At 35.3% G+C, this 23,858-nt stretch overlaps 1 protein-coding gene across 2 annotated transcripts in view; it reads right to left on the bottom strand.

Annotated features, from left to right (window-relative positions):
- GLRA3 (glycine receptor alpha 3) overlaps positions 1-23,858 on the bottom strand; it is a 92,527-nt gene that overhangs the window by 43,041 nt on the left and 25,628 nt on the right. For both annotated transcript variants that reach the window (XM_027456514.3, XM_027456515.3), the window contains exons 3-5: positions 22,229-22,296; positions 3,484-3,707; positions 830-912 (exon numbers count right to left, since the gene is read on the bottom strand). In XM_027456514.3, coding sequence (XP_027312315.1) covers positions 830-912; positions 3,484-3,707; positions 22,229-22,296 — 375 coding nt within the window. The remainder of the gene's footprint in view (positions 1-829; positions 913-3,483; positions 3,708-22,228; positions 22,297-23,858) is intronic.

Raw genomic sequence — 23,858 nt, 5'->3', positions numbered from 1 at the left:
TAGGAGTTTTTCCAGTTCTATGGCTGGTGGTGATACCATGCTCACTTTTGATCCCTAGGTGGAATAAGAACAAGTATGGACTTATTCTTCCTCTTATCCCAAGGGCACTGCAGCCCTTCCCAAGATCTTCCACTGATCTAAGTTGCTGCTCCAACTGAGGAGTTGAAGGTTGTGTAAATGGCATACCCTATGCAGGTGTATACCCGTATATATATACCATAGCATGTATATTTATATAAAACTGTAGAAAGTGCACATATGGTGTTCTATAGTTCTCCCTTGCAGTAAACTCCCTAATCCCTTCTAGGTTGATCAGGTAAAAATTACCTAGCTATAGTATGTAGACATGTTGAAGAAGTGGGGTAGGAATCTAAAGAGCAGGGACTCAATGTAGATTACTATTTCCACTTTTTAACTACACCAAGTTATTATGAATTTCAGGATATTCAAGTAAATCACATGAAACACTTCCTTAAATTACTCTCATGTTTTCTTTATGCTTTCCCATATTACTGTCTGTGTGTGTATGTGAACACAAGGGAGACTTCATGGTGAATCACAATATGTATAAATGTTGCATAAATGTAAATTCTGGCACTGGGTACTTTACTAGTACCATTAAATTTACGTGAAACTGACAATTGTTAATAGAAGTAAGGATGAAAGAATCTCTTCTCTTGTAAATTATCCATATATCACAGATTAAAACAGGTGATTCAGTTTTGAAAGGTTTTCTCCTTTCACCACTACAAGGAGTCTTTCTACCCCCTGCATAGTTGTAGTAAGTTCTAGAAAAGTATTTATAGGATAGTACATTACTCAAACTTACAGCTTTCCAGCTGCATTATACATGTTTGCACATCCATTGGAAAATTTTTGAGATCCATTGGACAGGACAGTATTAAAGTCAATCTGAAAAAAAAAAGAAAAAAGAAAAAGAAAACAACCAAAAATATATTAAAAATATACCACAAAGATGCCATAGAATTGCACAGGAAGACTGCATCAGTGCATCAAAACATGGGAAGTCATTAGAAATAGAAGAAAACAGTCTTTCATTAGAAAGCTCTCAAAAGGGATTTATATTAGCTGAACAAATTTTACTGTCTTAATCTAGCATGACAACAAAACAGAAGAAAACAGAAAGACAGAACTTGTTACAGGCCTTCAGAAAAGCACTAGCCAGTAGGGTTGCCTAACTTAGGTCTAGAGGAATGCAACAGCAGCATGCTTTTTTGGTGCTACCATAGAATTATTGCATTGTTACAGTGTTTCAAATCCTTTGCATAAAATTTACCCAGATTTTCAAGAATTTTATAACAGATCTCAGCTACAAATCATGCTGGTAAATAATTTATATGTTATTGTCCCAAAATAAGGTGCTTAAATTGTCAACACAAAGGCTTAAGATAACATTTTATGATATTGGTGGTAGACTGAAATATGCCTGTAATTTTGAAACATAGCTGTTTCATGTTAGCCATGACATTTTCTGTGAAATACTTTACAATCTATAGAAAAAAATATGTATTTTTACATATTATATCAACAAAATAAATTATTTTTAGAGTGGTAATTCTCAGAGGAATGCGAAAGAAGAACATGTGAGGTAAAGTCATGTGCCTCACTGGGCACATCTAAGTAGCCATTCAGGGTCATGACTGTACCTTTCCTCTAGCCAGAGAATGGCTTGCAGGAAAATTTTTCCCCACATTCATTTATCAGTACAGTAGGCAGTATACTCCCTGGGGGACTTGATGGCAATATTCTAATTCTTTTCTCTTAAACCTGAATGGCCTGATTTTGGCATTGAGATCTAGATGGAAGTGGGCATTAGGTGGCAAGTATAGCTGTACATTTCTCTCTCACTGCATTTTTTTCCTTCTCTGAAGCTTTTTCTGTTTCTTTATTGCTATAACTTTTGTTCATCCTGCCAGTGACAGAGCTAGAGGAGGAGAGTCAGAGGAGAGAACTCAAACCCTGACCTTATTTTCATACTGTTAAAAAAAAGTTCTAAATATAAAATCAGACAGGTAAGCTACTGACACAGCAAGCCATTTCAGAGAAGAGGAACCTTGGCTCTGTACGAGAAAAACAAAACGAAACAAAACAAAACAAAAACAGATTTAGAAATCTTTAGTTTTCTTTTCTTTCAATATCAGCTCTTTAGGAATTATCATGTCTCCCCTAATCAAAAGCTTAATTGGCTCAAATTCGTATAACAACTCAACTAGATGTGGATTGTATAATTCTGGAATAATTTTGTATAACACCTGCTTCAGGAACTGCAATAGTTCTTAATTAAATCATAGCAATATAAACATTCTGTCTCCACAAGAACCTGGCATCTGCTAGCCTCACAGTCAATGATTGCTTTTATAATTTTAATATTATAATGGTTTTGTCCCCATTTCATGAGACTGTGAACTTGATCAGAATTCTATTGAAGTTGCTATCCAAACTTGCTTCAGTTGAGTGCTTGTGTCTGTAGGGAGTAGGACAAGGAGGAAAAGCCTTGCCACTGATAAATTTATGCAAGTCACAAACATTTTTTTGTCCTGTTGTACAAATTGTTTTGCAGACTCCTGATGTCTCTTCAAAAAAGTTCAGTTACCCATTGCTGCAGTATCATAAATCATAACAAAATGCTAAGTGGAAGAGAGAGATATTTATTTCAAAAATTGTAACGTTTTGTTCAAGTTGGTCACTGTATTAATGCAAAATCTGTATCATGACTATAGGCATCAGTATACCTATATTGAAAGCATCTTTAATTAGATTATATTTTTGAAGTTATTTGTAAGAATGATGTTAAAACTTTTACAGCCTACTGATATCTATATTAATAAAAAGAAAGTGGGAAGAAAAGAACAACTGTTTTTTTTGTGTCAATACTTAGATGTGATTGCTGCTTACAGCTTCTCAAAACTTTTCACTTTCCTCTCTACCTCCAGAAGCAAGTGACCTATTATTTAAATCTCATACTTCCTCAAACAGGTCATGTTTCCATGTTAGTGTGCAATTGCAATATCCAAAAAGGTGAAAAATGGATTGTATTCTTATGACATTCAAAAGTACAGCATATTAAACTCATACACAGGCCAGGTCAATTATTATAATCTAGGTATATTTGCTCTGTGCAAGTGTCCAAGTTCTGTATCTGTGTACTTTAAAATGGGAATGATAATTTTCTTATTTATTGATAATTTTCTTATTTATATGATAATTTTTCTTTTTTTTACTCTTATTTTACTATGTACATACCTAGTGAGGGATCACTTTGGCATTTAAAAAAATTAGTAATGATGATGAAATTCAGTATTCAAAATTCACATTTACTTTAGTAATAGTTCTGTGTGCCTAGAAACTGAAAATATCTGTTAACAATTCTAAGATACACTTCTGAGCTTCTACCTGAAAACAAAACAAAACAAAACAAAACAAAAAAAAACAACACTTGATTAGAGACTCATAGAGACTCACCTGATAGAATAAAGTACATTTCCATTTTTGAAAATTCTCAGCAACTTATTATCTGTTGTAACTTCATGAAAGTTGGCACCTTTTTCATTAGCAAAGAACAAATCAGGTTTCCAAATTGAATCCAACATGGATGGATCTAAGTCTAAAGAGTCATCTGGATATTCACTGTACGCAAGACGTGGATCATTCCAATTCTGGCGGAGAAAGATGTTCACTCGGTAATCCTGAAAGAGAAAACACGCAAAGCTTTATCAAGCATAGGGATTTAGCTTTTATTTCATTTCTTAGCCATGTAATCCCCTGTCCATCTGTGTATGACAAAAGAATTACTTAGCTGAATGTCAGCATGATACCTATTTGTATTAGTGAGGGCACAATGTATAAGAATAATTTCAGGGCAATTGAAAAAATCCCAAGATAAGGAAATCCAACCTCTGCATACAGTACATATAGCTCCATATAACTCTATTCCTACAGTAGCATGGTCTTGAGATAGAAATCAGAGAAACATACAGAGTTTTATGGCGTTACCTTTTTCTGCTCTACTTCCCTCTCTGAGGCAGTGAAAGTCTGTCCTACTGTAAGGGAACCTCAGTTCACTTATTTCTTTTCTCTCTAATCCTTACGTATTTTAGACATACCACTTAGTCTTTCTGTGCTTTAGTTCCCTATTGAAAAATTCTTTCTTTTGCCATACAGCTGTATGAGAAGGAAACACATGTTCCTCCTCTGTTTGAATGTGGTACAGATTTTGTAACTGCTTCTGATACTTAGCTTAGGTACCAGAGTAGTCATAGTCATCATATTGCCATAGTCAATCCTATTTTAATTAAGGGTGTTTTATTGAAAAGATGAGCAGAGTGCTTTGAACTTCTGGAAATCACAGGGATTTCACATCTCTGGAAATCACATCTCTGGAAATCACATCTCTGTCAGAGATGAAGTATTTCTGTCTGGACACATTATTAAAAATTTACCATTCCAAAAGATGAAAATATTTGTTTTGGAGAAAATGAATATTAGCATAAAATTAAATTACATCAAGAACAGACAGAATTGAGATGCTATGCATAAGATCCTATGCTTTAATGGTCATACTATGATTTTCCTCCTTTGCACAACTGCATTAGTGAAATTAGATGAAAATAAAATATAAACTAAGACCTTGTTAGATGCAGAGGGGAAGTTTATTAACTTGTATTGTATGTGTTTGAAAATCAACCATGAACAAGGACACATATTTGTAGGTTATACACATGAGCAGAGTGATAGCCCTCAATGGTTAGATTTCTCCCTTTCTAGGTTTCTACGTCTGTTGCTATCAGTTCCATTTTACATAATGCTGGAAGAGCTTTTTGCACAGAATGGAGTGCTTTGGAATTTACTTGTTACACTAAGTGCTGAATTTCATCTTCAGTACCAAAATTATGACAAATATAACAGGCAGAGCTGTTCACCTGCAGTCAAAGGAGGGCAGAATGCAAAGGAACTGCTAAAGGCATGGGGGAGCAGGAATGAGTTAAATGATTTAAATAGATGTTACAAGGGAGAAGAATCAATATCAGGAAAAATAAGACCCAGGGGAATCTTTGCCTAAAAATGCTTTGAAGAAAACTTAAAGGAAGCATAATTTTGTAACCATAGCATGCTATTTTTTTTATTGGATTTGTGGATCACCCCACAGGGAATGAGACTGTTTGGTCAAATGGTTGTGTGTGTGTTTGTAACAGGCTAATTACAGGCCCTTAGCAAATTTTCCATTTATGATTCTGTTCTTGATGTAATATTGTGGTAAGAAAAAAAAAAAAAAAAAGAGAGAGAGAGAGAGAGGCCAGATTAATTCCACCACTTGCATATAAAATGCAAAACAAAGCAGAAAATTGGTTATTTTCTGAAACAGGAGTGCTACTCTCTTCAGTATAGTACTGAACTTGTCGCCACCATGGGAGAGTGAAAACATATTACCTTTTTTATTTTGCAGTTTCTAATATGAGCTTTTCTTGTGTAATGTATGGTCTCCTGGCTTGAAGGACAATTTTGCTTTTTGTTATACTGATACGAAGGTGGTACAATATGGGGATCTGATGGATACAGGTTTTTTGTTATACTTGTTTTCTCTCTTAAGCTTACTTTCTCCTTCCTAGTAATGTACATGGCAAGCTAGTATATTACAGGATACATTAGCTGTTTTAATTCTTACTGGTGAGATTTTGTAAAGTTGCTATACTAGTTTCTGAAATGCATGCAACTTGTCATGCATTTTATTGTTGCTTTGATTAGTAGAATTAGACAGGGTGCCTTGTGGTGTATTAGGACTATGTGGTAATAGCATCTTTCCATTTTAAATTTGTTAACCAGCCACAAGCACTGTGGTTGCACCTTAGGTAACCTAATTACTTTGGGTAAATTGTTAGAGTTTCCTCATTTTTCCTTTGCATACCTGAAAATTTCAGACTGGACCAAAAGCCTATTCAGGTAATGATTTCAATATGTCTTTGATGAAATTTCTCAAGTATGGAAACTCAAGCATTTAAATTTAAGTAAACCTCTCAAATCAGTATGTTATTTTGCATGTGGGTTACCACTTTCACTGCAAAATTGGAGAAGATCTCACTGACATCTGAGAAATGTAAATATAGCATGTATTAAATCTGAAGGATCTCCCTGTCTTTTCTCCTGCTTAATCGTTGAAATTCTGTGATTAACAAGATTATTTATGGTGCAGCCTCATCTGTAGTCATGTTGAAAAAAAAAAAAAAAAAAAAAAAGTAAGAGAAAGTAAGAGAATGTTAAGAGAATAATGATATAAGACTGGACTGGATAGCCAGTTCATTGAGAGGAGACAGGAAAGTTTGATTTCTTTAACCTGGCAATGTAAAGACAAACAGAGGACTCACTTGCCATCCATAAATATATTGAAGGGTAAATACTAGAGGGGGAAATCAGTTTGAATATAAGGGCAAGAACATCCTTTACAATAAATACATTTAGAATGGACTGAAATGGCTCACACTTTATCTTATCATGCTAATAAACATTGGCGATCTTTTCACTGACATGATTTATTATTGCAAATAACCTTCCCTATGTTTCTTAGGTCTTTCCATTATTACAGGTCTGAACTGCAGCAAGGCTAGTAACAATCTATAGTTGTATGGCAGTTCAATTAGTGAGTGAAAAAAAATGCAACAGACTCCATGCTCCACCACTAACTGTAACCCATTAATCTGTCAGAGATTTACTATAGCAGCTAAAGAGAAATTAACTGTGATTTAAATTGATCGCTGAGTACTTAACTTTAATTGACATGTCAAATCTGTGTCAGAGTAACAAGATCTGACTAATGCCAAACATCCCTGAGAACATGCTTTTCTGTACTGAATAGCTGCAGGGCATTCATTACAAGAAGCAATGTAGATATGCTGTTGATTATGATAAAGGGTTTGTCTGACTCACTGAATCTTCTTGATGACTGGTCCTGGAATAATTCCATGGTAGAAACTCTTTTTCCAGAATTGAATTTGGGATTGGATAAAACAAAGCATGATGTTACTGCTTTTACCACAGAGAACCCAGAGTCAGTCTGGGAGTACTGGGGTACTTCCTCACTTTCTTAATAGGAAGCAGCTTGGTGAAATTTCCAGCACTGTAGGATTTCTCCCTCAGAATGAAATATCTTCATCAATGGGCCTTAGAAGGAAGTCTTCCTCTTGCAGTTTTTCTTTCTAAGCCTGTGACTCTTCTGATTTTGCTATATAAGGAGAAATATGCAACTCCTTACGCAAAGAGATGCAGAGCTTTTCTGTCTAGTCCTCCCCCGAGGTAGGTGGTTAAGCAATTTGTTGGCAATTTGAGTCCTTGCAGGCTGAGGATGAGCAGTAAGGCCTATCTGTTCTTGGATAAAAACTCTAATCCTACGGTTGTTTGAAAATGGTGGGTGCTCTTACCCCCTTCATTAAGTAGGACAGGCCAGATGGTTTGGGGATTTGGGTGAGGGCTAACTTGCCTCTGATTTCAGGAAGCTTTAGGAAATTATTTGAGCTATTCAAAGAAGATTGTTGGTGGATTTTGGATGAAGAGCTATCTCTATCTCCATCCATAGGTGTATAAAAGCAGATTTTAAGCTGTTCTTTAAAAATTTTTATTTTACAAGAAGTGTTATACTCTTACTGGGTTTTCTTTTCTTACACTCAAAACTAAGTGCTGGGTGTCCTGTGAATCATTTTCTTAAAGTTTTGTTAATTTGGTCTAATTTATTTGCAAAATTTTCCTCCAATAATGGCCCAGCAGCACTCTAATTAAGTCAATAGAACTAAAACTCATTTGCTAAAGAACTAAATGAAACTATGACTTTGAAATTACTACCTACAGTATCAGAGCTCTCAGATTCCCCTTCAAAAATAAAGTTTAGACTTCAGTGAATAAGTATGTACACTACTAGTGCACCAAATGCTCTTTCTAGTTTTGTCACCTGCTTTCACAGTCTTAGATTCTAAAGTGATGTGAGTTCAGCTAATGCATGGGACAGATGAATGTAGCTTGTTTGTTTTTCTGCTGGGTTGAATATCTCATTCATCATCATGGCTCTTGGTTTGGAATATAAGAACTGTTCTGTCAGTACTTTAGTTCAGTCTTTTCCTTACTGAAAGTATAGATCATTTACAGCATGATTATTAATAGAGCTTTCAATCTTTGTCATTCAACCCACAGATTAAAAAGAAGTAGTTTCTGTAAGGAATCATTGATTATTAGCATTTAACTTCCTTCTATTTACTATAAAACATTAAAGATCTATTGAATTCAACAGTGTTCCACAAAATCTACTTATTTTCCATAGGTTTTATGATGGAAACATTACAAAACGGACAGCTTTAGTTAACTTCGTTTGTTTGCCTGTTTTTGTTTGTTTGTTTGTTTGTTTTGGTTTATTATCAGTAGCAATGGACAGATTTAAGTTTATATTCTCATAAATAATTGTCATATCAAAAGTCAAAACATCTAGGTTGTTTACTTTAAAAAAAAAAAATCTAATACAGTACTAAACTGCTATGTAATAATCTTGGTCAGACCTCCTATTGTGTCTTCAACTCTTAATGGAAGTTGTGTGTTCCCAACTCCTAATGCATTACACTAAAACCACATTTTGCAACTTTTCAGTGTAACTGGGGTTTTAAGCTACAGCTCAGGGTTTTTTAAAATGTTTACACTTTCAAGCAGCTGTATAAGGGGTTAGATGAAAATGGACATGCCAATTACATGAACAAACATCATGGTCTAAAACTCTGTCTTTGTTGATCTTTGCCATATTCACGGTTTAAAATATATATATATATATATTTTTTCTTCTGCAAATGATGTGTCCCTGAGGATGCTTTTGCTCCATCACCAGAAGGTAGAATCATAGAATCATAGAATATCCTGAGTTGGAAGGGACCCTTAAGGATCATCAAGTCCAACTCTTGACACCGCACAGGTCTACCCAAAAGTTCAGACCATGTGACTAAGTGCACAGTCCAATCTCTTCTTAAATTCCGACAGGCTCGGTGCAGTGACCACTTCCCTGGGGAGCCTGTTCCAGTGTGCAACCACCCTCTCTGTGAAGAACTTCCTCCTGATGTCAAGCCTAAATTTCCCCTGCCTCAGCTTAACCCCGTTCCCGCGGGTCCTGACACTGGTGTTAATGGAGAAAAGGTCTCCTGCCTCTCGACACCCCCTTACGAGGAAGTTGTAGACTGCGATGAGGTCTCCCCTCAGCCTCCTCTTCTCCAGGCTGAACAGGCCCAGTGCCCTCAGCCGTTCCTCGTACGTCTTCCCCTCCAGGCCTTTCACCATCTTCGTAGCCCTCCTCTGGACACTCTCCAACAGTTTCATGTCCTTTTTATACTGTGGTGCCCAGAACTGCACACAGTACTCAAGGTGAGGCCGCACCAGCGCAGAGTAGAGCGGGACAATCACCTCCCATGACCTACTTGCGATGCCGTGCTTGATGCACCCCAGGACACGGTTGGCCCTCCTGGCTGCCAGGGCACACTGCTGGCTCATATTGAACTTGCTGTCTACCACGACCCCCAGATCCCTCTCTTCTAGGCTGCTCTCCAGCATCTCATCGCCCAGTCTGTACGTGCAGCCGGGGTTTCCCCGTCCCAGGTGCAGGACCCGGCACTTGCTTTTATTGAACTTCATGCGGTTGGCGATCGCCCAGCTCTCCAACCTATCCAGATCCCTCTGCAAGGCCTTTCCACCCTCAACAGAGTCCACAACTCCTCCAAGTTTGGTGTCATCAGCAAACTTGCTCAAAATACCTTCTATTCCTACATCCAGATCGTTTATAAAAATATTGAAAAGTACTGGCCCTAAAATGGAGCCTTGAGGGACCCCACTGGTGACCGCCCGCCAGCCTGACGCAGCCCCATTCACCATAACCCTTTGGGCCCTGCCCGTTAGCCAATTGCTCACCCATCGTATGATGTTTTTATTTAGCTGTATGGTGGACATTTTGTCCAGTAGGATCCTATGGGAAACCGTGTCAAAAGCCTTGCTGAAGTCCAAAAAAATCACATCAGCTGGTTTCCCTTGGTCCACCATACGGGTGATCTTATCATAAAAGGTATTTTATTTCCATGTTAAAAGTTGAGTTTTACTGAGATTATTCATTTGCCAATGACTTTTTGGTGCTACATATTCTGTGTTGTTATTAATTTATATTATACATTAGCACTTAGAATATGACTTGTTTCAATGGCTGAATGAATAAAAGTAGAAATCTTCACTGAAAATATGTATTTATAATCATCCTGTTTTTAACCTCCCCAGGGAAATAAAAAGGACCAAAGAGTAATTTGGGAATTCCATACTAAATTTCCCCTCAGTCTTCCAACTGTTGGGAGCTAAATATGACATTGTCTAGAGTAAGGTAAATAGGGCAAAATAAAAGGTAAAGCTGAACTAGCTTAAGTCCAGAAGCTTAACTACAGATACATATCTCTAACTTTAAACAAAATTTGTTAGATATGTGTCATCTTTAAATGTATTGATAGGCATGATGTGCACCAAGAATTCTGTCAGGAAAATCATGTTGTTTTAGAAGTTCTACACTGATGTCATAGCAACACATAAATGTTAATGTGGAGTTGAACTAGTTGTACTAGTACTGGGGAGAAAGGGAACAATCTGTTTGTCTACACAAAGACATCTAATAGTATTCGAAAACCCCTAAGATATTCCCCTTTTTATCTGCTGGTTCAGAAAGACGCATGTCTTCTGTAATCCTATGGTATGTCCACCTGTCCTAGGGACTTACAGGGATTATTAAGGCCATTTCAAAAATCACTAAATGCACTTAGGCCACTAAATCGAACATGAAAAGTCACGAACTGCAATCAGTATCCATTTACTAATCTGCTCCTTTAATGAAGAAATTACCTTTGCAAAAAAAGTGTGCGTGGGTCTAGATAAGTAGCAAGGGAGAAGGATAAGATATTGAAAGAGTAGACTCACTGCTGATGAGGCATGTCAAGTTCACAGGCTTCCACTAGGTCCATTGAAGGGGAAGAAAGTGGAGGAGAAACATTGATGAGCCAATCCTAATCATATTTTCATAGATCTCAAATACCCTCAGATATGAACAGTCATACCAGAACAGTCACCGACAAAAATCTGAAACATTTTGCTTCTGTTTTGCTAACCTAAATTTATGTGTTTAGTTTTATGAAGCTGAACTTCATAACATTGTACTGCCTAGAAATTTGAAAATTTTGGTATCCCATCCCCTCAATCCTACTAAGTCAAGTAGCTAAATCCTCATTCAATTTAAATCTCTAAGAGGAAATAGAGCAACTGAAAAGGAGATTGTGAGAGATCCCACATATTGTAGCATGCAATCTTTATAATTGAAAGCATTCTAGAAATCTTCTTCTTTAACTAAGCCTGTTATGCCAATGAATTAGCTTTCATATGTTTCTATAAGATTACTTTTGGAAATCTAATAAAAATAAATTTGCTCACTAGAAGATCAGACAATGTAAATGCTTGTTTTCTTAAGCAAGGGAATAAACTGAGATTTGCTAGAAGTGCTTTTGAGCGTTACTGTTCTGTCATTTAAAAAGGTAAAGAAATATGGTGAATACACACTTTTTCCAAGTGATGTGTATTCAGTACATTTGTTTTTAATTCACCTTCAATATCTTCTTGATTGTGATTGTGATTGTGTATTTGATCAATATCTGTTCACACCGGCTCACAGTCTCTGACAGGAATTGCCCTGAGGAGGCAGTCAGCTATTTTTTATTTATTTTTTTTTGTTGTTGGGGGGAAGACTGGGATTAAATTTGCCCTTAGGGTTTGATAACATTTTGTCGGTGCTTGCCAGTTAGGAACTTTCTAAACTGTGAAGAAGGCTACAGCTGTGGAGAGCTAAATCCTGTTGGCTTCCATGTGTTGAAAGCATTGGATGAAGGAGTTGAAAAAGGTAAATCCTCTGCAAGCTAGAGCAGTAGAGGCAAAGGAACAAAGACTGTGAGGTAGGATTAGCTGCAGTCTGGAGAGATGGAGTAAACTGGGAATCCCTAGATTCCTATCTAGAGACACACATCTTATGAATCCAGATGGAAGGTGGCCCTTCCTGTGCAAAATAGTTAACTAGATGAAGGGACAATGGAAACTATTTTGGGAACAAGAGAAGATATAACCCCCACCATCTGTGCTGTATGAGGTGAATGGGACTGTTAGGACTACATGATAAGCGAGACAAATTCTGAAGTCATAAGGATTATTTTACACTGTTAAGTAAACCAAACTGTCTCAGAGAGGCTGAGTTTAGTATTGCATAAATTGGCAATAGAATTTAGGAGGATCAAAAAAAAAAAATAAAAAGATCTAGCATCATAGTTGCAATGCCAATAACGACACAGGGAGGGGCATGTCAGTAAAATATGCATATCAACCCAAATCTTGCTGTGATCATATTGGCACTTAGAGAAAATTGGTCTGGATCACATTTTTATAGCACCTCTTGTTCTGCCAACTGTTAATGACAACGACATGTGGTAGCACACTATTTGGAAAAGAAGAAAAGTCATAAAGACTATGTAGAAAACATTCCTACAAGTTTGTTGAATACAATGTATTACTTTACTGTTGAATTGTAAAGTATTATAAAATGGTTTGAACTTTTTGGGATATTATTTAGACTACATTTTTGCAAGGTGGGTATGATATATATAAAAACATCTTGAGTGCACAGCTTTTTCATGCTGAGTGATTACTTTGGCTATTGTAATTCAAAATTCACACCCAGAGTGAATGAAGTGCCAAGTATTCAAAATAAAATGAATATGTGAGAGTGGAACTGAATTTTTAAATGATGCCAGAATAATTCAAACTTATTCATGGAAAAAAATTTCAAAGATAATTCTTCATGTAAAGTGTTTACACTGGAGAGCTTTTCCAGCACATACATACTACTTAAGACTAGAAATTAGGAAAATATGGCAATTTGAAAATCCCTTATTTTCTTTAAGTTCATTTTAAAGTAATTTTAAAGTTAATATAGCTTTTGTTTCTGTAAACTAAGTGTTAGTAAATTGCAGGCTCATGCAAAAAATGAGGGAGAAGCTTTTATTAGGATAGTAATACAAAGGGATTTATGGACTTAACTCCTATTAGAGTTAATGGGAGGTAAAGGCAAAATCTGCATATATCATGATAAGATTGATTTCCATTACCAAAATACACATTGTGAGGCATCGAGTCATTTATAGTCAAGATGCTTGAAAAATGTTTTATTTTGGCCTGGTCTCTCACTACCTTTTTTGTTTGTTTGTTTGTTTGTTTTTTGTAGTAGTCTTTACATTTTTATGTGTCCTTACAAATCAAACAAATGTCATGAGTCTTAAACAAACATAACCTTGGTGGAATTAATTGTCTTGTACTATTGCAACAAAATAACTTTATAAACAGCTTACCTCATCCAGCATGAGTGGAGCTATGTAGGGATGCCTTAATCTTATTTTTACAGGTCCTGAGTTTTTCCACAGCAGTAACTGAGATTAGTTATCTTCACAGCTTTGTCTGGGTAATGTAATTACTACATGCAGGATATGGACTTTTTGCAGCAGCTAGCCTAACAGCTACTATTCAAACAGATTGAAATGACAATTATAGAAATATAAAAGAAAGGAAGAAAATATTGGAGGGGATGGAGTAATGCTTTCACAGTGCAGTAGTGCTGCTAAAGTCATAGTTTTTCCTTTAAGTGAAAAGAGCAATCAGAGAAAAGAGACTAAAAGGAAGCAAGCATAGGTTAAGAGGTAACAGGAGCTATGAACTTTTCTCCAGCATTTCTAGAACAAGATCAGATGGATTCAGGTAAACATGGGATCTAAAAAGCTGTCTCCCTTGACGTGAGGAGATAGAGATTCTGGAGGAACCTTTCATGACGGTTGGGATGTGAAAAAGCCTTTTGGGTTTTAGACAGCATTTGAACAGATGAATGGGATTATAAAGCTAAATTGTCTGCAGCAGCAAGGGCCTGCACTGCTGATCCAAGTGATCCCTTCCAGTCCTTTGTTCCTACTAACTGCAGTACATGTCTATAGGGAAACAGAAAATTTGATCTTTCTGCATTATACAAAGTGTTCTGTAAAATTGAACATTTGTTCAAATGGATCAGAGAGAATGAGCAATGTATTTCTGTGGTATGTCTGGAAGAGCTGATTATAATACCTATCTTGGTAAATATTTATCTATAAAACAGACCAATTACAGGAGAGATTTGAAGAGCCGGAACATGATTTTCCTATGCTTGGAGTACTAAGGCCACTGCAGGCCTAGGTTCAGTCTCTTCTGCAAGTTAAGTAAAAATAGGTGAAGCTAGTTTTCGTTATTGTAAACAAGGACTTAAGAAAACATGGCTCAGTGTACAAGTGTAAGGCTATCACTGCTGCCAATTCCCTACACATGTGAAACAAACTGTGGCTGACTCATTCTAACACATTTAGAGATCTGGTGTATGAAGTTGGTATAGATGGTTGTACACACAATTTGAATTTCTCCAAGGACTAAGAAGTCAAAGCAGTAGATATTGTGTGCATCTGGTGGTAGCTGATGAGAGATGTGAAATTTGTGGATGCTGAATTCAAATGAGTGGATACAAATGCTCGGTTTTCAGCACTAGCTAGAGGTAGTGGATTATTTTTCAGGTTTTGTGTGACAACTAGGACTATAAAATACTAGTTGTTTTTCATGAAGAATCTTGGGGGTTTTATTCAGTGTTCAACATTCTGCTGGTGCTGTTGTTAGTTAATGTAAACATTTGTTTTTTGATTTATGTATCGGCAAAGAATGCCAATGTTCAAGTATCATGTTTTAGTCTTATGTCAAACTGAATGAAAAAAAACTGCTTGTCAGTGCTTACTTCTTAAAAAATCTTTATGATGCAGTTCTCTTCAAATAATTTCACTTATGTGTGTGGAACTACAAATTCAGGCACCATAAAAATAGGATCAGCAAAGAGCAGTCTGCTTTGAAATGAGAAAACCTTTTGTAAGTCTCCACCTGCAGCTTCAATACATGAGCTCAGAGTGCCTGTCTTCTACATATATCAGAGTCTGTATAAACACAGTTCTTGCATGTTGGGAAACATGAAATATTACCTCTTTGTTGACATTAATACAGTTCTGTCTGGAATCCTTGACCATACCACACAGGTCTGAAATTGGTTATAAGTCACTCTTATGGATGGGTATTAAGATTCAGATGATCTGTTTATATCAGTAGGGAAAGTTAAATGAAACCAGCAGTATTTATTTCTGACTCATATTTATTCTCTATATTTCATTAAGATCCCATTGAATTTCAATTCCAAGTTCCACAAAACATTACAGAACTTGGCTGGTCTCAGCCGCCAATCCTTGGGATAAATACAAAACCTACTCCAATTCATCTTCTTCCAGGATAATGTAGAAACAAATTGTATGTGGGTCACAACCATAAAAATGAATCCAGCTTAATCAAATCAAAACAACTGAAATGGCAATCTTAGTATTTAATTGTGGAAACCTTCTGGTATATTATGCTTCTAAATTCTGTGTCTAAGGTATCTGTTTTCACTGAAGTACTGTGCCTTTATTCTCCTTGTGCCCATTACATGACTGCTGTCAGTCCAAATACTTGTTTGAACTTATGCTTCATTGTAGATACTTTTTTATGATATTTTCACAGCTATGTCTTATTCATGCACAGAATATAATTGTTTTCAGTTCTTGCATCATTTGTAAATTTCCATTAGTACTGAAGATGCACACTAGCAACTGAATTGGGTCCTCTATGGTAGTACGTTCATCTAAAGCCATCAAAAATGTACATGGCATTTTCAATCTACTTTACAGTATCATTTATTCTAGACAGTAAATTCACAGTCACTATAGAGATGCTAAGTTCATGAAATTACTTTGTTTCTTAAGGAAATTTCACTTCCTCATAAACCGCTGAAAGATTATTGAGAAAGGGCAGGTTTTGAGACCTGAAAACAAGGCCTTGCTGTTTTCCACTATTTTCTAAGAGAAATGAACTATGCTGTTAGGTACAATTGCAATTTATCTCCAGAGCATTCAGCAGAATGTGGCTTCAGGATGTTATCTGAAATAAACCCATCACTTGGACTTGGGTTGGTTTGCTGCTGTTGTATGGTGACAAACAACTTAACTGACAGTTGATCTCTACAAAGGCAAGATTATATATTTTTTACTGACATGTCTCTTCATAGTTTACATTTCTGTTTTCCTGTACATCCATGTTGAATAGACTGGTTTTCAAAAAATGTGAAATGTGTGGAAATCATCTCTGTAACTTAATCTGTTTTTCAAATAACACGTTTGCACTCTGCTAGCCAAGGAATGAACACTTCTTCTCCCTAATAACTCCCTGAAAATTTTCTTTTGAAAACAGTTTAAAAGCCATTGGCTTGAGGGTTTAGGGAAAGAAGTCTGCCACCAACTTCTGCAAAGACCATAAATTCCAGCAAAAACAAAGCTTCTGGCCCTTTTTAGAAATCAATTCAATCAACCATTTTTGCTAGTTCAAACATATACCAAACCAAACAATCAATGATATTTTCTTCAGAGAAAAGTCCATCTGCTGCTCAGATTCCTGGAATTTAGTTCTGGAATGATCCAACACAAATTCTGTCTATTATTTTTCTACTGAATCATTTATAAATCTTCAAAGGAAGAAAAAAGTAAAAAAATGACATTTCCTTTATTTTTTCAGTCATAAAAGGAGCTGAAAAGGCTGGAGTTATTTTCTGAGGAAAAAAATTACAGATGCCAGGAATAGAGGAGTATATACAGGAGTATAGTTATTTCATAACAGAGCAAAAAAACATTAGGAAAAGGTATGGAATAGAACAATCATTCTCATAACCTTCCCAGAGGTCAGGAAATAAAACACAGTACAACTATTTCTCCTCATTTCCAAAAGTTTGGGTAAGGATGATTTTCAGTATTTGTACAGAACCAGATTTTTCCAGATTTGGAATTTCACCTATTGGTACCTGATAACCTGTGTGTGCAGTATCATCTGTACCAGCCCTTTTTGTGTAGCCGTAACCAATACATCCTACTACTGCACCATCTATGTCAGTTTATATAAGTGAATCGGATACTGGACCCTCATATTTGTATGCACAGCTCCAACTGGTCTTGTTGTTAATAAACTAGTCCTGTATCACTGCATACTGTTTTTCCATTTTCAGTCACCATGCACCTTTGATACCATAATCTAATAGATAAGCCTCAACCCAACTTTTTGCCCTACACTGCGAGTTAGGAAGCACATCCAGGGTTGCAAAATATGCCTTTTTTGTTGCTCTTGTTGTTGGTTTTTGTTTATTTGTTTTGTTTCATTTAGTTCCTGGAACTTCAAATGTTTTGTAGCCAAGAAGCCTGTGGGATAAGTAGCATATTCAACCCCTCTTTCAGTCACAATACTATAGTTACATTTTATAGAATTTCCATAGATTATGGAAAATGTTCGCTGAATCCAGGGACAGCAGATATGACGCCATCTGGTTGGAATGCAGGTTCAGCAAGGGGATTTGCATGCATTAGTCTGGTCATGTAATAAACTGGACAGCTGCAGACCTGGCAGAACTTGAAAGATGTCAGGTTCTCCTGACTCCATGACCTAGGCTCAGAATCCTAGAAGAAAGTTCATGATAAAAGGAAGAATGCTAAGTAACTCACCTTCAGTCCATACAAGAACAATCTTGATTCAAGTCAACAATCATTGCCTTGATAGAAGGGAGTTAACCATCAAATATGGTGAAAAATAAGTTTTTGTTTTTGTTGTTGTGTTTGTTTTTCAAAAGTGTGAGGTAATTTTTATTACATGTTCACTCATCTGCAATAAAAATTGTACAAAGTAGATTCTTCTGCCAATCACTTCAGTATTAACACATTACTATATTCATTACACAGAAACTTTCAATATATTTTCACTAAAGAAAGGCATATATTTCAACATATTTGAGATAATAAACTAAGTTATTTATTTTAGAAAAAGTATTTGGTAAAACATCATCATTAAGCTTTGCAATGTATCCAAGTGAACATGTTTCAAGTATTCTGTTTAAAGATGACCTAGAACAGGTACAATAGAATATAAAGAGAAATGCTCACTTGATGAAAGATTAAGAAATTCAAGAGCTGTGACTCATGAAGGGAGTGATCATAATGGCTTAAAAATAGGTTAATTTTAGTTGAAGGTATGCTTTATTTGTAGATGTAAAATAATCTCATTATTACTTGGAGAACAGAAAGATATGTCACCTGCTTCTTGACAACATTCAGGATAACACAGGTCTTTTCAGGCTGAGTAAAGAATACCCATCAGCAGAAATGTGGCAGAAACAGATAACATATGCTTTTTAACATACTAATTGTCTGCACTGATGTCATTTGCCATTAGGTGTCTCAGTGTGTCTCTTTCAATTCAATTTTAGAACATGCCTCCTACTAAGCATGTTAACATATACTTATTAAATATTGCTGTACTGCTGCATTAGGATCAATGTGTTGCTGACTTTAAACCTTAGAAAAACTTAAGGAATTTGGTCAGTCATGTTTACTAGAATCAAAGCAGGCTTTTTTTTATGTGCTACTATCTGTCCCAAAGCCTAACTTAGTGTTCTTTAGTCATTGCTTCCTGTATTCAGTATTTTGTCTCTGAACATTTGTAGCTTCAAATGTTGCCATTGAAATGTTGCCATTGAAATTATTCTCATCCTATAAGACTGAACAATATCTTCTATTTTCCACTGGTAACTGCCAGCAGTATGTATTAACACTGCTTTTACCAATTAGGAAATCTCTTTGCATTAGACTACACAGTGCAAAGTGAAATGGAGCACAGCTTGAGCTGCAAAGAGAAACTCTGTAAGGCACTTTTGAAGGTGTTGTGATAAAAGATGAAATTTAAATTCCAGTGCACTAATAAGAGAATTATATGGTTTCTTGTAGGATTTGGTTTCCATATTGCCAATATATATCTAATTTTACATGAACAAACTAACTGATTTTTAAAGATTTTCAAAATCTGATTTTCTCAGATTTGTAAAGTTGTAAGCTTACATATTTCATCTATATGTATGTTTAGATATTTCATCATTCATCTTAAATTAAAAACTTCAGTTACTAATTTAGTGCTATCATGCAAAAAAGGTCATCTTATTCTAGGCTTCCACATGTTGTTAATATTCTGCGAATCTTTAAGATTTCTAAATCTGTAGGTGAAAAGAACAATAGTACCAACAAGTGAAAAATGGACTGGACCTATTCATTTATATGTGCAAAAGAGTAAAAATTCATTTGGCTAGAGAATGAGTGCGAAATTCTCCCTTTGTGAATATCTCCCTTTGAGACAGACATATAAATATACATACTATCATTTGGCTCAGTAACATAGAAAAATTGACAAGGCTGGACCCTTGTATGTAGCACTGGTGAGATCACACCTCAAATACTATGTTCAGTTTTGGGCTGCTCACTATAATGATATTGAGTTGTTGAGCGTGTGCTCAACAGAAAAGCAATGAAGCTGTTGAAGGGACTAGAAAACAAGTGTTATGAGGAGTGGCTGAGGGCACTGGGGTTGTTTAGTCTGGAGAAGAGAAGGCTGAGGGGAGACCTCATTGCTGTCTACAGCTTTGTGAAGAAAGGTTGCAGGAGCAATAGGGAGAGAAGACATGGCCTCAAGTTAAGCCAGAGGAGGCTTAGATTGGACATATTTCTTCACTGAGAGAGTGGTCAAGCATTGGAACAGGCTGCCCAGCGAAGTGGTGGAGACACCATTCCTGGAAGTATTTAAGAGATGTGGATGGGGCATTTAGGGACATGGTTTAGTGATGGGATTCCGTTGATGGTTGGACTTGGTGATCTTGAAGATCTTTTCCAACCTAGATGGTTCTATGATTCTGTAGTTATAAGAGTTATAACCATAACTTAGACTTTTAAGAAGCTGAAATAACTGTGAAACAAAAAGAAATAAAGAAATAACCAATTTAAATGTGTAAGTCACATTAAGCTTCTTCAGTAAATGGATGTGGATGGATTCAAGAGGATTCTTGAAGTAAAGCTGGTTCATGCTGCACACTGTAAGATCGCATTGCACACTGACAATCTCTTTTTTTAAAAAAAAAAAAACAAAAAACACACAACTATGTTATGCATAACTAAGGCAGCAGAGGGAGCTCAGAGATTTTGGTCATCAGTGAGCAAAACAAAGTGAAATTACACTGCAAAGAACAAATATGTAAACAGCGAAGGGCAGGGGCTGATGTACTCTCTCTTCTTTAAAATTAATACATGTACACTATATGCATGTCCCATTATTCTGCTGCTAGTTTTAAATACCGTAGAGACTTCAAGGTACCACTTACTGGCCAGGTCCTGTTTTGCATTTCTTACTTATTTAAGCTCTTCTGTTTATAGTTTGTATAAAAAAAAATAATATTAAAAAAATAAAAATCAGTGAATTGATATTTGTTCAAGAATGCAGAGATCCAATTTTTAAAATAATGCAAGTTGTTTTTAATTTATTAAAACTCTTTATGCTACTTATTAATTTCTTTATACTAAGTGGTACTGAAAAGAAATGTTTATTTATTTAATTATTTATTTAGAGAAAATGCACTTGAGATGTGACCTGAAATATCTTAATCTTAAATTCAGGACAATTATTTTAATGGTAACAACTTCAATATTCAAAATATCCTTTTTAGAGTGATTTTTTTTGCTGGATCTTTGTACTTTGCTGACCCCATGTTCAAGCCATTAAAAAGTAGCTGTGGAATGCTATTCTAATCATGTGGGCATTGCTTAATCCTCTGATCGAACCTGAATAAATCTCCTTGGACACCATGTCAATCTGGGATTTGCAGCCTGGCAAGGGACCCAAGCTGAAATACAAATTAAAGTAATTTTCTACGTGGAAAAAAATTGCCTTCCTCTTTCAGTATCATCCACCACTATATTGTATGGCATGTAAAGATCAGGCAGCTCTGGATATCACTTTGGATAGAGAAGACCTATATATTTCAATATCAGAATTCATTGGATTAAATTCCTATATAAGGCTCCTTGGTTACATTTAAACTTTTCATTTTTGCTCTTACTGGTAAATCAGAAGAATGGCTTTTGGTTAGTATTATTCTTTTATTTATTTATTTTTTTATTAATCTTCTTGGCTAGACCAATCTTTTTTTGGCCTGTGTTCTGTCATTCCAAGTATATATCCTGATCCCTGAAATTGTTGAGATTTCAGAGCATTTGCTGTATTTGGATTTTACAGACTCCCACAGTTCTTCCATCATGTCTCTATTTTAACCCAGTTTGACCTCAACTCACTTTATAACTATTTTCAAATATGTTTATTTGCCTTTCCTTAAAAAATGTGAGGCACTTGTATGGAGAAAGGACCTATATAACTTCTCTCTCACCAACTTTTAACGGGTAAATCTGTGATCCAAGTTATTAACAGATATGTTTCACCTGCTAGATAGAATTGTCCAAGTTGTTCTTGTCAGTTCATAGCTCAATATTTAGTTTTGCTGTCTTTATACTTTGACTTCTCAGTCTCATTATGTCCTTCAAATCTCCAGTCTTTTTATACTCTATCATTTGCCTTTCTTTAATAGACAAATTTTAAGTATATTTACAAAAGTTCTGCAGTCCACTTATATTTACCCCACTCATAGAATTCATAATTAAATTTTATATATCAGTTAATCATTTTAGTTATTGTATTATCTCTGTGCACTAGTTCTATAAAAGAACTTGTTTTTAAGTATACATCCCCATATGTACTGTACGTAAAGAACTGTAAAAATATAATTAACAAAATAACTTAATGAATGGACCTTTTTGAGGTTAGAAAGGTGGAACACTATAGAAACTAATATCTATCTAATTGAAAATAATGAATTCACTACAACTATTAAATAAGACCTATGGATAACTAAAAATAAAAACATTGTGTTTTTTTTTTAATGTGTGTTTAATAGTATGATAATGGATTTTCTGTTACAAAACAAAAAATAAATTGCTAAGTTAAATGTTCTCAGTTTCTGTTTGCAGAAGAGGATTTCCTTCTTTATTTATTTTCCATTTGAAGAGAAGTCTTAGCTTGCTTTTAACTTCATTAAATAACTTTAACTTAAACTTTAAACATTGTTTGAGGTAAAATATCTTACCATGGTTGTCTCTGCAATGGATCCAAAGCTGTTTATAAATATGTTGCATGTGACGTTAACTGGAGGACCTGCAGAAGGAAAATAAAACACCAGACAATGTTTCAGAATCAATCGTTTTTGAGTGACTGTAAAATATATTAACATACTAAATGATTATGAAACAATGTTTTTTGACTTAGGAGAAAATAATGCTACATTCAAAACTAATATAATGCAAAAATTTGAATGGTTTCTAGTAAATAATAGATTTTCCCTTTCAGTTCTTCTCAAAGGTGTACTACTTGGCTAGCCATTTCATTATGAATTTGCATGGAGGATTCTATACCAAAAAAAAATAGAGAGAGAGAGAATATTTAAAAGAACATTTGATTTGAAATGTATAGCCAGAAGTATTTTTATGTGTTTTTTCAGTGAAAAATGTATGCTACTTCTCACAACAATTAGAGTGAAAAGTCACCTTTTCCACTCAAGGCAGCTGTTACTTTTAACATTATCTGTCATCACTGGAAACAGAAATACATTATTGCTGCTCTTATCTCTACTGTTGACAGGAACAAATGTGGATAAGAAAGAATAACTTGGATTCTATTCTCATTTCTCCGAAATCCACAGAATGGTTAAGAATCCATTTAAGCTGAATTTTCTGTTACCACGGATCTTCAGCCAACTGTTGTTCTGCCTTATCTTTGATTTGTAAAGCATCAGTAGTGGCAGAGCAGTCATTATGATAACTGAACAATAAACAGTCTCTTCATGGAAAAGGTTTTAAATTACTTCCCTGCAAGTCTCTGTGAAAATGGCATTGCACTATAGCATGCTAATTTCTCCATTATTTCTTATCAGTTTAAGTCTATGTGCTATGGAAACAAGGTCTTTCCATCATACCATTCTTCTGTCACCCTTCTGCACCTTGAAATTCTTATATCAACAATTCAGTTCGGCATTGGAGTTTAGCTTTCTAGTTATAAGCAACCATTAATAATGAAAGATCCATACCTGGAATTTGAAGACTGGTATTGCAAACACTCATGTAATATTTATTTTTTAGTCACTGAAGTAATAGGCAGCTCTGCCACCATTTGTGCTTTACAACTAGAAAAATTTAATGTGACCAATGAACTTGATGTTAAATATTTGAAGAATAAAAACATTCATTAAAAATTCTGCCAACAGGACAAAACTTTGAACGTCCAGCTTTCTTTCTTCAAGGCAGTAACTGTTTTGAAGTACTGTATGGGAATTACAACAAAACATCATTGCATGTACTTGTACTGCATTTGCAGTCACTTTGGCACTACAGTCATTTTGATACTTGGTTAATTATTCAAAACAGTTGAGTAAATCCAATATTTAGAATTCAGTGAAAGCTTGCTATGAAAAAACTCCTGAAAAAGATTGAAAGAAATGAAAAAAAAAAAAAAAAAGGAGAGATGAACAAAGAGAGAGGCAGTAAAAACTATCAGGGAGAAAATTGTATTTCCTGGTAGCGTCAGATTATTTGTTTGCAAAGCTTTACTTTCTAACACTTCCATGTTGTAGTACTTGTCATTTCTTTCAAATTTGATATGACATTATCTTGTTTAAAGTAGTACAGTAGAACTACTAGTATACTAATATTGCACTTTACTAA

This window comes from Anas platyrhynchos, chromosome 4 (assembly GCF_047663525.1).
Source record: "Anas platyrhynchos isolate ZD024472 breed Pekin duck chromosome 4, IASCAAS_PekinDuck_T2T, whole genome shotgun sequence".
NCBI lineage: Eukaryota > Metazoa > Chordata > Aves > Anseriformes > Anatidae > Anas > Anas platyrhynchos.
This window is presented reverse-complemented; position numbering and strand designations above follow the sequence as displayed.